Genomic DNA, 15,831 nt, shown 5'->3' on the forward strand with positions numbered 1-15,831 from the left:
TAAAATTCATTAACAGACTGTTTTACAGATCAAGGGAGAAAATAAGTTTCTTCTACTTTCATGAAGTGATGGGTTCAGTTCTGAGAGAACAGAGGAGGTGAAGCAAGTCCAGAATCTACAAGAAAAGTCTGGAGAAATCTGGAGTATTTGCCTTAGAAACAAAGACACTAGAGTCCCACTTGTATGGAATAGGGACTGACTTATTTTGTGGAATAAAATAAGTGTAAGTTCCAGCTACACCAAGATCAACTTCAACTCAATAAGGAAAACCTGAACAAATAGGGATGTTTGAAAATACAGTAAAACCTTGCATTGCGAGTGACTTGTTCTGTGAGTGTTCCACAAGACGAGCAAACATTTCTAATACATTTTAACTTGATAAACGAGCGATGTCTTGCAATACGATTAGTACGTGATGCCGAATGTCACATGATCAAAACTGAGCCAATGGTTCTTGAAATTCACTTTGATACATGAGTGCTTCGGATTATCAGCATGTTCCCAGAACGAATTATGCTCACAAACCAAGGTTTTACTGTAAATCTATCTCTTTCATGAAAAGGTAAGGTCCTGACATGGGCTTCAGGATCCTGTAGGTGGTTTTTTTCTCCACGGCCAGGAAACATGAGGTTTCCTCAGGGTTTTGTCCCTTATTGAGATTATTATACCCTATTACATGAGGAAAGGCCCACATTAAAAAAAAGGAAAAAATTACAAGCTGATTTTCTTTTTTTTTTAAATTTTTTAACGTTTATTTATTTTTGAGACAGAGACAGAGCATGAACTGGGGAGGGTCAGAGAGAGGGAGACACAGAATCCGAAACAGGCTCCAGGCTCTGAGCTGTCAGCACAGAGCCCGACGCGGGGCTTGAACTCACAGACCGCGAGATCATGACCTGAGCCGAAGTCGGCCGCTTAACCGACTGAGCCACCCAGGCGCCCCTACAAGCAGATTTTCAAAGTAATTGACAGCTGTGACAAACTTAACTAATCATAATTTCTATTTCTCAACCTATCACACTGTAGTGTTACGCATGTATTTTTCCCACCTGCTACCTTACTGACAAAATGTCCATGAAGGTGGCTTAAACAGGGTAGAGAGACAACTTTCTGCCTTTTTGGGATATTAAGATTAGCTAGGCTATCAAAACTACTCAAAAATAATTTACTGTTTAAGTGATAGAATTTACTCTTTTCCAAAACATGGGAGAAAAAGCACAGTAGGTTAAAATCATTAGCGAAGCTTTGAAACAATTATCTTTAGAAAATTTGAGCAGATGAAGCAGAATAAATAGGTTTTCTCTTTTCCAGCTTATAACCTTGGCTATCCATACTACGATCCACTCATGACTATTCAAGACTATGGTTATAAGGATATTAGACAAGGTGAGGAATGTACTAACATTTCCCCCCAAACAGCCTACAACCCCTGGTCCGTTCTTACCATCGCGGCGGCAGCTGAGTGGTTCATCTGGTGATGAGCTGCCCTGAGTTTGGCTTGCAAGTGAGCAGGAGGATGAAAGTACTTGCATTTCTCCCGGGAGCATCGGCCTTTGATGTAATCCATGCAGATGGTCACAGTATTATCGCTTGCCTCGATCATGGAAACATCTGTAGGGTGAGCGTAGCGGCAATCGTTCTCACCACGGGTACAGTTTCCGCGCTGGAATTCTCGGCAAACCTTAAATTACAGTGACAGTGACAACACATATCACATGGATGCCTGGAAGCTGATTAGCTTTTATTTATTTTGCCAGTGAACGTAAGAGCAAGAGTATACATGATTTCGTCATCTATCTAGGAAAATTCTACAAAAGCTGAAGGATAATGTGAAGCCATATTCCCGGTGAGACGTCCACATAGATGTTTCTATTCCTAGAAAAAAAAAATATTCCGCTATGCCCAAAGGAAAGTTGTCTGCTTTAAAAGTATTGTTGAAAACCACTTTTTAATCTTCCGCTTAATTCACAGCCTGAAGTGTAATTAGCCAAATTTTCAAGAGGGGGTTATTTTGCTAAAGTCCAAGATGAGTCTTTGTCACACAGCAGTGCAGTTTTTCCCAGCAAAATTGTGGATCACAACTGAGTTGCGTGTACAGTCAGATTCCATTACGATACAAATGCCAGGCATTTAAGTCAGCCAGTGGAGTTGCCTTTGTATGAAATGGACTAGTTATTTATTTCAATGTAGGAAGAATGACAAGGGAAGACTGAAGGACTTCCATAAATCAAAAAAGCTGAAGTTTCTTCTAGATTGCCTTTTCATAAGCAGCGGGGATATTCATTATCTAGTCCATCATTCTTAAGATGGAGAAAAAGGTTTGCATACTATGATACTCCCTTAATATTCTGCATTCATAGAGACTTAATCTACTTTTTTTTTCCCAGTTGGATTATTATAGCAAGTAGAGACTCATTAACAATACGGCGATCCCAGTCTGTAAAGCTGGAGCCTGGGTTAAAGGAACATTCCCACCAGCCCTCTTGTGCCATAGCAAAAGGGATGCAGTGTCCGTATCTGGGCACACTAGGACACCGTGTGACCTGTTGTACAACTGAATCAATGCGTTGCATAACAGGCTACAATGGCAGTAGTAAGACATTTAACATTTTTCTGAGGTTATACTTCATAAGCTAAAAACTCAGGTGTATTTACTGAAAGCATTCAAAACGCTGGGCCCTGAGAATGTTGCTTTCTGCGTGGGGTTGATACTACCCTACAGGTATTTATATATTTCCACATCAATACCTCCAGTTTATCTGAACGCATCGGTTTGGGACCGGCAGCTCCTGGCAATGCGAGAGGCGCGTTTCCAGAAATCAGAACAGGTGCATTCGGTACAAGTTCAGCAGGAAGCAGGCCCATCCCAGGATGAGGTAAGTAAGGATTGAAAGCCATGGCAGGATTAGCTGCAAGGGGTGGATTCACAGGAAAAGAAGTCTGCACGTTGAAAAGAGAAAAAAAAAGCCATTAGAGGTAAATAGATTCTTTTCTATTATTACACAGGAGGCATTCTTTCAAAGAGCCTAAGCCATATCCCAATTTACCATTGTTGCTTTTGATTTCTGCCACAAGTGACATCACCTGTACAGGCAATCTGCCTTGTCTCCTTACACAGGCATGGCCCTTGCAGGCAGACTTCCGGTTCTCCCGAAAGCCCCTCTGTTCCACTCTCCTCCTTCCTCTTTCCATCAGCACTGCCTGGCCCGAAGGCTGCCGGTCCTACCAAAGTTCCACCAGCCCCACCACCACCTCACTCCTCTTTTTGGCCCACTATCAATTACAGAAGACAGAAGGGAAGTGAGGAAGAAAGGGGTAGATTAAAGAAAGGTGAAAGCTCTAACAACTTCTTGCTGTCCACCTAAAATGAGATTGGAATGGTCGTTTTTTTAAAAAAAATTAGAGGTTCTATTTCACAAATGAATCTGACTTGCCCAGCCTCGTCTTTACCTAGGGGGCCAGATGATATCCATAACTCAAAAGGAGGCCCTAAAAAATGTTCTAAGGATCCCTGTTAGGCAGGGAGACATAACATAATAGGACTTGAAGGTATATAAACTGGAGCACAACTTGTCAAGAAAAACATTAGAAATGCAAAGGGCTCTCACAGGTTTTTCTCTCTTATGAAAGTCCTCATCTCAAGAGCTTGATACATGTATCGCCTTTATTATCTGTAACCATGTAGCTTATCCCTCTGTGTGCTGTTTTCCAGCTTGTTCCACATGTGGGAATCTTTTCTTTTCAATGTGGTTCTAATTTCTTTGATAGTTCTCTTTTCTCCACTGCAATACCCCATTCTTAGTAAATGACTGATAGAATCAGTGATAAGGTTTAAAAAGAAATGGAAGCATTTAATGAATTAATAACAAACCATGGTTAAATGCAGTACATTTCTAGCAGGGACTCTATAAGGTAGCTAGTGCCTTGGTGTGCACCTGGTGGTTTCTCTCGGTGCATTATTAATAGCATCTGTTCTTTCTTGCTTTCTTGTGATTTCTTTCACCAAAGAAAGGATGAATCTTTTGCCCCGTCAAGCTGTATCCATATCTTCTGCTACATCACATGAATAGGAACAGCCCTAAGTATAGGTAGAATGGGAGGCTATGGAGTATGAAGTGAGGGCCAATATATATATTCACCAACCCACCCCCTAGTCTGACTTGAAATTTTCGCCTGCATAGCCTTCTCCCCAAAGCCCATTAAAAACCACATGCCAGGGGCGCGTGGGGGGCTCAGTGGGTTAAGCATCCAACTTCGGCTCAGGTCATGTTCCCACAGTTTTGTGGATTCAAGCCCTGCCTCGGTCTCTGTACTGACAGGGCAGAGCCTGCTTGAGATTCTCTCTCTCTCCCTCCCTCTCCCTCTCTCTCTCTCCCTGTCTCTGCTCCTCTCCCACTTGTGCTATCTCTGTCTCTCTCAAAATAAATAAACTTAAAAAAAAAAAACAACAACCACATGCCAACATGGAAGGAAGGGGCTTCCCAAAGAGCACTCTACTGTAGATGATTTTCTCAAAGTAGCTAATTGGCACATTAGGAAGGACAGAAAGAGCTTGGCCCCTCAAAACTGACAAGACTCACTAGGGTGAGTAGAGAATGCATGGCAGCCAAGAGCTTTCAGAGGAAGGGGCAACACCAGGCACCGGGAAAGATGATGGTGCAGTCAGGGAGGGGCTTTAAGGTCTGAGGACCAGGTCTAGGGCTGACCCAGCCCAACTAGGCATTGGGATGTAAGGCTGTAAGGACACGCCGTACTTCTCACTGAATGAGATGTGAAGCTCCAGGAATTAGCTGATGTGATATTGTTATATAATGAGATGGAAATCTCTTGGAAACTGCCACCCAGGCATGCTTCCACGATAAGGCACAGTTTATCAATTTGATGACTCATGGTTGTCTCAAAACCAGCAAGAATCTCTCATTGTAAAAACTCTGCATTTGAACCACACAACAGTACTTTGTTTTACTTCTCTTTTCTCTCTGACTTTCATAGTAAATTTCTTACTGAAGTCCCCCTGCTGTTTCTCCCGGATGCTTTCCGCCTTTGCCTTTTACAGAAGTGAGAAGAACCATTATTACAATTCTCTTCGAAAACTACTGAATTAAAAGAAAGACCTGTAGGTGAATGGGTTTTCCAGATTAAAAATCATTAATCACTAATAAATAGTGATCAGTTAATAATATTTAAGCCTAATGCATGTAAGTGATGCTTCCTATTTGCAGTAGCTCTGAACTTCTGTAATTTTTTTCCTTCCTTTTTCAGGGAAATTTTCCTGGTTAACTTCTGCTTTCTTTGGAATATATTGTAACTTGTTTAGGTTTGTTACAGGCTTCAAGTGTATGAAAAGAAGTTGCAAATTACTTAGAAGTCCATATAAAAAGTGCAAAGGGCTTGCTGAAAATGTTTGGATTTTTTTCAGGTTTTGCCACGAACTATACTGTGCCATCTTTACGTTCTAAAATGAGTATTAACACTTTTGTAACCATTTTCTCCTTGAGTAACAACTTCATTCTTTAACACTGTTTATTGAGAAGAAGCAAGTTCTTCTAAGCACAACCCTTGGGCCTAGGCAGGGACTCCTGAGCTCCTTATTTATTTTCAAACGGACATTTTGGTTTTCTTACCACCACCTCTGCCCCAGGGTAACTATTCCATTGAGTTTGAACATTTCAAGGGCTTAGCTTTGGCTAACAGCCACCTGTTAAGCAGCCGGCAAGCTCACACATTCAGTTTTAATAAGCAGTTTTAATCCTGCCTATACCTCGTCTGCAGCCCTGCCTGACAGTTGAGCTAACAAGAACCCATCTTGGGGGTAAAGAACCTTTTAAAGAAAAAAATTCCTAGCCGGCTGAACCTGAAATGGTCTGGGCACTTAAATCTGTTTCAGATACTCACTCGAACCTAAATTATTTACTAAATATTTGAAAATATGAGAAGGTTTTTCCTCCGAGAACCAGAGGGGTGGAATTTCAGCTTTCTTGGGGTCTTATAAAAACAAACCGTGAAGAATGGTGGAGACAACTGATTCATGAATAACAAGGTCACCTAGACAGTTATTTACTCCCAACGTCTCCAACAGCATTAGCTGGTAGGGTAGGAATTCCCAAGAGCGATCGCACGGTACCTAGGAACTACCAGGGCCTTAGAAATACCTCGTAAAAGTCAGTGATCGCCTCTAGAACAGTGGCCCCTAATCCTGGACTTCACTGAAAGCTGTGGACTCTGAATATGGAACTTGCTCAGCAACTTAAAGCCCTCACAGAATTCCCGCTGGGGCTGGGTTATGGACTAATCACTGTCAAAGAGTGTGTGTTGCAGGCTAAGTAAGGGTAGGCAGACTCCAGCCCCTGGGCCTAATCCGGTCCACCTATGTTTGTATGGTCAGGATGACAAACCAGGATGGTTTCTACATTTTTAAATGGTTGAAAAAAGTAAAAGATGGAGACTATTTCATAACACACGAAAAGTGTGTGAAATTCATATTTCACTGTCCTTAAATAAATTCCACTGTGCTCATTAGGAGATCTGTATTGATGAAAAGTTGTACATATTTGTTTTTTCTCTTTTTGGAGAAGTACCTACATAGTATCCTTGACGTTGCCTCTTGTGCCACAAAGCCTGAAATACTTACTAGTTAGTCAATTACAGAAGCAATTGCTGACCCTCATTCTAGAGGGTTCCAAGAAAGTAAAGCACTCCATCCATTTCTGGAGTAAAGCACTAATTTTATATGTATATAAATTTAATACTTGTGGCATGATTCCACAAGTTGAAAAGGTTTGGCTTGAGAAACCAATACTAAAATATTCACTAAAATATTTTCTTAATTGGTACTAAAATTAGGATTCTTCACTATTTATTTATGAAACAATAAGTACTCAGTGGTTAAGAATGGGGAGATAGATAGAATCTTCTGAAAGGTAAAATTTTAGGAGCCACCACATTTTGGGTCTTAAAGGATTCTGAAGCACCTTTTTAAAAAATGTTTATTTATTTTTGAGAGAGAGAGAGAGAGAGAGAGAGAGACAGACAGAGACAGAATCCCAAGCAGGCTCCAGGCTCTGAGCTGTCAGTACAGGGCCCAACGCAGGGCTCGAACCCATGAACCACGAGATCGTGACCTGAGCTGAAGTTGGATGCTCAACCAACTGAGCCATCCAGGCGCCCCTTGAAGCAACTTTGAATTGTAATACAATCCACTGAAAAACTATGCCTGAAATATCTCTAGTTTACACATACATTTTAGGAACATTGAGTTATCATTTAAAATGGGTTATCCCTCAAACTAGTATAAAGAAAAAAATGTGAAGTGCTATGTGAAATCAATCTTTGTGTCTCCCCAACAGCTTAGATCTATTTGTAGTTACTTCAGTAATATCCAAGGTTCATTACAATTATTGTGTGATGAATGCAAGACACTCTAAGTCAATTATGCCAGTCCTTGCCTGAAGGCAACATAATTGAGGCCTTCCCTCTCTGAGCTCCTGTCTAGAGGTGGGCGACTAAACATTTCCTTTTATAGGATGGCAAACATTTGGTAATAATTTGTTGACTAGATTTTAATACCAGAAAAATAACACTCTTTAACTTTTACTAGCACTCATAATACCTTAATTTTATTGCTCATTGACAAGCATTTATATAGTATAAAAGGAAGCCCTGCTCACCATCACCATGTGAATTTCTGTCCTTAGCTAACCCCAAAGCACTTTGAAATGTATAAGTCTAGTTTCCCCCAGACTTTACTGTCCACATGGAGCACAACCGAATAATCTTTCTTTCAGAGTTTTTGCTTGGTCATCTCCACACTCTCTGAGTGATGTTCTGAGTGATGCCCGCATAACCTCCAGACTAGTTAATTGGTCCCTCAATAATTGAGAGTTAACTTTATAAACAGACGCAAGCTGATAGTGGTGTTTATATACTAATCCTACTTGTTAATGAATAAGTCACTGTGGCCCAAGAGAGAGCTAGGCAAAAAAAAAAAAAAAAAAAAAAAAATCACCAAAAAAATACATAAATTCAATGGTCAAAAGTGAATAGTTGTCCTCATCTACGTCTGGCTTTTCTGACCTTAATCACAGAAGGTAGGCAATGGATTGATACCTTGTTGTGAGTGTTAAAGGTGTAAAACATAGCATGTAAGGGAGGGCACAATATGGTTTGGATCTGCTCATATTTGGCGGAAAAGAAGCTGCAAAATAGGCCAGCAGTTACGACGGAGTGCCCAAAGACAAATCTGTGTAACACCAGATGATTTTACAGGTAAGAATATGGCAAGAGGGCAAATGACTTCTTTAGACGGGCAAGGCAGTTTTGACTCTGTTCCTGAAAAGTGAACAAAGACTGACCTAAAAAGTGTATGTTGGTGAACTATATGTGATAACAGCGGCACTCAAGTAACTAGTACTCCACCAGGAAAGGGAAAGTATGGAAGACTCAAGTGGTTACCCAATTTTAACAAAGGGGATTAAACAAAACATGAGTGGGGGAGGGATGACCAGAGCTGAGAAAAGCAGAGAACCGCAGCAAGTCTGGAGACTATAAACATTTCAATGCAAGTCCAGGGTAAATAGATGCTAAGGGTTATTATAATTATCAAGGGTTCAACAAACCTCCACCACCACCACCACAACAACACAACAACACATAGTTAATAGAAAGATAACTCTACAGAGGAAAACCAGAAAAGGCGAAAGGTATAACAAAATGTAGAGGATCAGGTAGAAATCAGAAACTAAGAGTAGCACAAAAATATTAATTCACCATCTTACTATTGTTAGATCATACATTCCTAGAGGGCAGATGCTCGATAAGTATGTACTTGGTTGAATGAAAAGAGATTCCTAAGCCACTGATTAATTTTAGGATTATCAGTTAGAAAAATCAAATTCAAACATCACAGCACAAAAGAAACACTCAGGGATCAGAAGTGCTGTCTGCTAAGGAAGACTTGAGGCAGAAGGCTGCTCCCAAACGGTCTTTTCACATAGATGCACATTGTGTGTCAGCAGCACAGGATACTTTATACACACGTGTGTGCCATGCAAGCATACACACATACACAAATATAGGGATGTGTGCATTTTTAAACTGGAGTGGCTGAATCGTCAGTATCAGAAGGTATCCAATGTAGAGTTCTGAAACAATGGCTTTGTGATACTATAGATCAAAAGATGCAACTTCTTTTTTTTCCTTCCTTCCTTCCTTCCTTCCTTCCTTCCTTCCTTCCTTCCTCCCTCCCTCCCTCCCTCCCTCCTTTCCTTCCTTCCTTCCTTCCTTCCTTCCTTCCTTCCTTCCTTCCTTCCTTCTGTTCTTTCTTCCTTCCTCCCTCCCTCCCTCCCTCCTTTCTTTCTTTCTTTCTTTCTTTCTTTCTTTCTTTCTTTCTTTCTTTCTTTCTTCCTATAGGTAGGCTTCATGCCCAGTGCAGAGCTCAACTTGGGGCTCAAACTCTCAGGGCTTGACCCTGAGATCAAGACCTGAGCTGGAATTAAGAGTCGGACGCTTGGGGAGCCTTGGTGGTTCAGGCGCTTAAGCATCCAACTCTTGATATCAGCTCAGGTCAAGATCTCACTGTCGTGGAATCAAGCCCCGCATCGGGCTCCTTGCTGAGCACAGAGGCTGCTTGGGATTCTCTCTCTCCCTCCCCCTCTCTCTCTCTGCCCCTCCCCCACTCGCTCGCTAGCACCCACCACGCACACCACATGCTCTCACACTCTCTCAAAATAAATAAATAAACTAAAAAAAAAAAAAAGTCGGATGTTTAACAGACTGAGCCACCCAGAAGCCCCGACAGGCAGCTTCTTAATGCGTGGTTCCAGACTAGTGAATTGTTAATATGACTGGTATCCACAGAGTGGCATAAGAGCAGAGACCAGGGAAAGGAGAGTTTAAAATATTCAGTAGATGCATAAAGGATATGAAGGCAAAATAGGATTGTGTGGGCGACCAGTTTAAGATTATTATCAGGTGCCAGGGGCCACCACAGGCGTTACACTAAGTCTCCTGGTGGTTCTCCCTACTGAACTCTATTGATCTGAGCAAGGGGATGGTTTTGCTGAGAGAAAAAAAATCATCCTCAGTAGGTGAGGCTGTCAAGCATTGATTTTGTCGACTGTTGCTTTTGTTTTATCTTCCATTCAGAGAAAAAGATTTTCCCAGAGCCCTCCAAACTTCCTGCCTTCATCTCAGAGAAGCTAACAGGCCCACACGGTCTCATTAGCTCCAGGCTCTAACCAACTGAGCCAACCAGCCCCAGAGGAGAAGGACACACAATGGGCTGAGAGGAGATTACTCCCGTGGGCATATGTGAGGGAGGCACATGGGAGAATGTTGAGATTAGTTACTATCAGAGGAATGGGCACTGTAAAAGATATCATGTACCAATGCTCTCTGTCGGGCTGCAAAAATTGTAGCGCTTCTGTTTAACCTCGGGAAAAACAAGATTTCACATTGTGCGTTAACAGAGTTGGGGCAAGGCAGAAAACCGACTGCTGGTGAGACTTCTTTCGTTTTACTACAGAAGGAGCTTCAAGCTGTGTGACAGGCACGGCCTAGGCAAAGGACCTGAACAACGGCTCTACTTTGGCCCAGCAACTGCAATCACGAGTGAATCCAGGGTCTGGGGGGCCTGAAGTTGAGGCAGTTGAGTAGGGTAGGGGAGTCTTAAGAACAAAGAATACACGGGTATCTTTTGCAAACCTTACAAAGGCATTGCAAACGCATTGCTAGGGCTCCAGCACATTTGCCAGGGCCTTGGACGGAGCCCATGCAAATGAGGGGCCCTGAGCCTTCGCTAACCTCAAGGTAAGTCTACCCCTGGGAACAATTTGTTGAACAAATAATGTTAGGCTTCAGCTGCGATATCTAAAAGTAAAATCTTGTCTAACCTTTTAGCAAACACGATAAAATCCGGATGCAATTGGGGGACTGGATGCATGGTATGACTCCATACACTCCTGTGATGCGATGTGGTCAACCTCAGTCAACGCGGAACTTCACATGATAATGACAGTCATAATTACATTAAGAGCACATTAACGTGATAATTACATAATGCCTGTCATCGCCGACTTGAACGTTTTGCAAAAATCACTTTACAAAACATTTAGATGTCAGCACATTGAGATGAAAGAGCTCAATGTCATCATGTATCGTCTCAAGAGTAGATAAGCTGAAAAATCCGCCAAAGAACCTTCATTAAAATACATTGTAATTTCTGTACGGATCATGAGACTGGTCATCTGCAATACGGAAGTGGTTTCCTTTTCCATTAAATCTACAAAATGGCTTGCCCACCTTTTTTTCATGGTAATTTTTAACAAAAGAGCCATGACAATAGGGAGATAGAAGATACTTCGGGCAGTAAGGTTAGTTTTGTGTGTGAACCATATGAACTATATGTGAGCTATGTGAACCAGAAAAAGTGTAACTCTGGTGTGAATATGCTAAATGTACGATGTATTCTGGTGAGGGAAGGATATCCTTTGTCTTTAACTACTTACGCACTTAAGTACTTAATGTTTTCAAAAATTAAAACGTCAACAAATTATTTTGCAATTCTACTTCTGTTCACTTAAAACTGCCCCAGTCCAAGTTTCAGAATGGAATAATATTATACTTTATCAGTCCTACTTAATTAAGGAAGAAAAATATTGAAAATGCTGGACTCTAGACATTATTCGTTATCAGTGTATCCACCTTCCTTCTATCTACTGGAACTTCCTATTTTTTCCCCTTTTGGCTCTGAAGTGTTACATCACCTTCACTCCTTACTATATTAATGTCAGGTAAAGATATAAGCTGGTTTATGGGCAATGTCTGTGGTAAACAGAATTATAAAATTGATGTAAAAAGGTGGGGGGTCCAGACAGACATCAGATGATTCTGTCTGCAATGAAGGAAAAGTCTGGAGGGGAACCCATGTTTATAGGCTCTGTGGTTTGGAACACCGTAACTTGGCCACAGGAATGCGAGCCATGAAAAACATACAGCGGACCAGAGGACTTGGCACACCCCAATAGCTGAACCAATAACCTGTATATAAATCATCAGGTGAATACACTTGACTGGGTGAAGTTCACCTGCGTGTAAAGAACTGCCTCCATGTGAATCACCACATTCAAAGAGAGAAACTAAAGGAGTTTACTAGATACAGACAGGTCTAGATTATGCAAAATGTCTACATCAGAAATATTTTTAATAGACTTACAACATCATATCCACTGAACACATGCACACATTACATCCAGCAGTGAGAGTCCTCCCCCCCCTCCATAACGAAAATTCCTAATTGTGAAATTGAAATTTTAAGACATTAGCTTTGCTTGAGAGCAATCCCAATCCAGCGTGCCTGCTTTTCCCTAAAATTCTTCTACGGGGCTCGTGTTTGCCTCTTAATTATGCCAGGGGGAGTTCTTAAACATGATTTTTCTTTTTCTTCTTTTTCTTTCTTTTCTTTTTTTTTTTTTTTTTTTTGCTGTGAACACCAGCAACTCTCTCTCTCTTAACTGCATTGAAAAACACTGGGGAGTCACGCCCTTTGTCTCACTTGCTAAACTTCCTTAATAAATCCAATAAAAGCTTTCAGAGGTAGAATTTTATACTAGCAAATGTCAATTCAGACCTGTTAAATACAGTGAGCAACCCTGCCTGCTACAGCAAGCATTCCACCCAAATTGACTAGGTGTGGCTTTTATTCATTGTTCAGTCACAGTGAACAGAATCTGTCCTCTAGCTACCATCCCATTTAGGTTGGCATTCCCTTTATCTGGGGGCTTATAATAAGCAAACCATACTCAATTTTCCAAAAGCAGATGTGCTCTTTTGGTATCCTAGAAACGGATCGAAGTATGCTTCGTGGAAAGACCTGAAGTTCAAGCCAGTGATACCAAACGGGTCTTAATATGCAACCATATCAGGACTGGAAAAAAATATCAACATTGGAAATTTAAACAAAAGCTTGACTATTTTAGGGAAGAAGAACCAGATTACCAGGGTGGTGGGGTTCAAAAGCATAGAGAGATGTTTGGGGAGCGTAGGTACAAGAAAAATTAAGTAAAATCGTATGTTATTTCTATAGTACTATCAAGATCCACGAGAAAGAACATTTCTTTCAAACCAGACCGGTAAATGTCACTTAAAATTGCTCACACTAGCGCAATTACAACACGCCTACAAAGCTTTCTAGACCACAAAATAGAATCATATCAATCATCTTGGGGTGAGTTTTTTGTATACATAATAACTGCAGAAATTAATCTTTTATCAGTTTATCACATCACAACAGCTATTGTTAAATAATCTACAAGGTAGAAAGCAATTTCCAATTGTTCCCTGGGGTCTTCTAAGTAATGTCTTGTATCTTACGATATGCTATAAAATAAATTGTACTCCTGTGAATCCTATCAGTCATATTCTGCAGCCTGAAATCTGAAATTACCCTCATTGAAGAAAAAAGGGAAATGTATTCTATTACAGAAAGCATGGAGAATCAAATTAGAAAGCACAAGAGGCTGGAAAACTCAATGGATCTCTTATTGGACTCTAAAAAAAGCCACTCCCTATTCTCCAGGGTGAGGCAGCATGATCAATAATGCATGAATGGTTGAGAGGGGAATGGAAAGATTCTCCTGGAGGTTGAATAGAAGATGAATAGTCTGCCTTCTGCCTTTACCCCTACTTTATCCCAGGCTCTGCTCTCTGATTCCCTGAAACAGGGCATTTGATTGATGCTCCATTGCTGTCCCTTGACCTATGAAAAAAACAAAACAAAACACATGCGCTGGCACTGTAGGAAATATTGGGCTCAGGTGTGTGATACAATCTGGCCCCTATTCTTTGCTCAGTCTGAGATTGGGACATCCTATGAGAGGCCAAGAGTAGTAATAATGGTGGATGAAAAGCTCCCTTGCCGTATTGTCCTTCTACTCACATTTTCTGGACTCACCACACATGTCATTTCTCTGCGGCTCTGTTCATGCTATTCTCAGTATCTAGAGCACTGCCTCTTCCCTACCCCTTTAGAAATAGCAAAAAATGGAAATCAGTGCGTGAAAGCTAATGAAAGAGTTTGGAGGAGTTCAACAATATGAAGTATTACTAAAGGTCAAAGAAGAGCTCTAAAGAGCTCACTAATGACCTTCTGGGAACTAATTTATGAATATAATTTATCACCACTGAGTTCCAAGGCAAATGTTTTTGGCAAACTAATAGTACAGGAGATGAAATCTACTCATTTTGCTTAAATTTGTCTCGACTTTCTGGAAAAAGAGGATCATGGTGCAAAATTGTAGCAACTCATCAATACCTCTACCACCTGTTTTGTGCACTATCTAGAAAGATGTACCAGTTAAGGGGTGCCCTCTCCCTATTGATTTCCTTGAATTCTGAGAATCAGTGCTATAATAAAATAGGCTTTGCTGAGTGCAGGTTAACCTACCCCTACATTTTTTTGTTGCATCTAAATATTATGTATGCCTTTCAGCTTTCAGTGAGTTTATTACATAGTCACTGATGAAATGGGTAACAATGACAACGTAACACTTTCGAATTAGCATCTAGGTAATGGTTTAAGGGAATGGGACACCACTGAACTAAACTTGAGACCTGAAAGGGCTCAGTAGAAAAGGGACAGTTTCCAATTCCTCCTGGAAGGTCTCAGACTAAACCGTAAAAGGGACAAAAGCACTTTTTTTAAAGGATCCATTTCAACTCAATGATCCACAAAAATACTAGACGCTAGTCTAGAATGACAACATAATCTTTGTAATTTCTGCAAAGGGAAACTCCGTGGCTGGGTTATGTTAAACCACCATCAAATACCTGGCCAGGATTCGTCAAGAATGTCAAGGTCACGGGAAACAGGGAAAGACTGAGAAATGGTCACAGACCAGGCGAGAGAGGGGAGACTGCAGTCAAATAAAATACACGGTGGTACCCTGGATTCGGCACTGGAACAGAAAGGTGACACACTCATGGAAAGACTAATGAAGTCTGAAAAAATTCGGGAGTTTAGTTCACGGTAATGTGGAAAATGTCACTTTCCTCATTTCATATATCACGAAAACATAAGAAATTAACAGTGGGGGACACTGGGTGAGGGGTAATATGGGAACTCTCTGTACTGTCTTTGCAACTTTTCCTTAAATCTGTAATTATTTCAAAGTAGAAAGCCTATTAAAAAGGAACAAAAACCACCATCAAAGAGCAAGGACATTTCAATTAACATCCTAGAATTCAACGGTTTACTTGTAATAATCATCAAACCTCCTCATCTTAAAATATTAATATTCATATTCTTCTATAAGGTGAAATCATGGTAAATGCAACCCAGGTTTTAAACCCAACACACCCAAAGGCTCCCTTCACGTGCGCAACAGCTTTGTAGTGTCAATGAATACATTAACAGGCATCCTAAATCCTTCTGGAACTAAGTTCCCGAAGGCCCGGCAAGGTTATTCCGACGTAGAGCGATATTCTTAAAACAAAAACAAAAACGAAAACAAAAACAAAAACAAAAACAAAAACGCATAGATACAGTTTTTGCCCAAGACACAGCCGTGACTTACAAGTGATGCCATCTGAGCATTCTGGAGCATAAACTGCATTTGCTGGGCGAACATGGCTGCGGCAGTCTTCTGTTGAATCAGATTGTTCCGTCCATTAATTTCCAGCTGCGTTTTTAGGTGTGGAGGAGGGTGGAGATACTTGCAGTTCTCTCTAGCACACCGACCCTACAAATGAAGAGTCGGATGAGCCTGGGCTGATATTTACACAAAGCTGGCAACAAACTACCAAGTTTATGCAGCTCCAAGCTGTGAGTGGAGGAGT

The 15,831-nt window shown here is 41.0% G+C and overlaps 1 protein-coding gene across 10 annotated transcripts in view; it reads right to left on the bottom strand.

Annotated features, from left to right (window-relative positions):
- Positions 1-15,831, bottom strand: part of MBNL3 (muscleblind like splicing regulator 3) — a 112,294-nt gene that overhangs the window by 16,439 nt on the left and 80,024 nt on the right. For all 10 annotated transcript variants that reach the window (XM_019426974.2, XM_019426975.2, XM_019426973.2 and 7 more), the window contains 3 exons: positions 15,570-15,734; positions 2,749-2,940; positions 1,445-1,681 (listed from right to left, as the gene is read on the bottom strand). In XM_019426974.2, coding sequence (XP_019282519.1) covers positions 1,445-1,681; positions 2,749-2,940; positions 15,570-15,734 — 594 coding nt within the window. The remainder of the gene's footprint in view (positions 1-1,444; positions 1,682-2,748; positions 2,941-15,569; positions 15,735-15,831) is intronic.

This window comes from Panthera pardus, unplaced genomic scaffold (genome assembly GCF_024362965.1).
Source record: "Panthera pardus isolate Hobbes unplaced genomic scaffold, ASM2436296v1 HiC_scaffold_27, whole genome shotgun sequence".
NCBI lineage: Eukaryota > Metazoa > Chordata > Mammalia > Carnivora > Felidae > Panthera > Panthera pardus.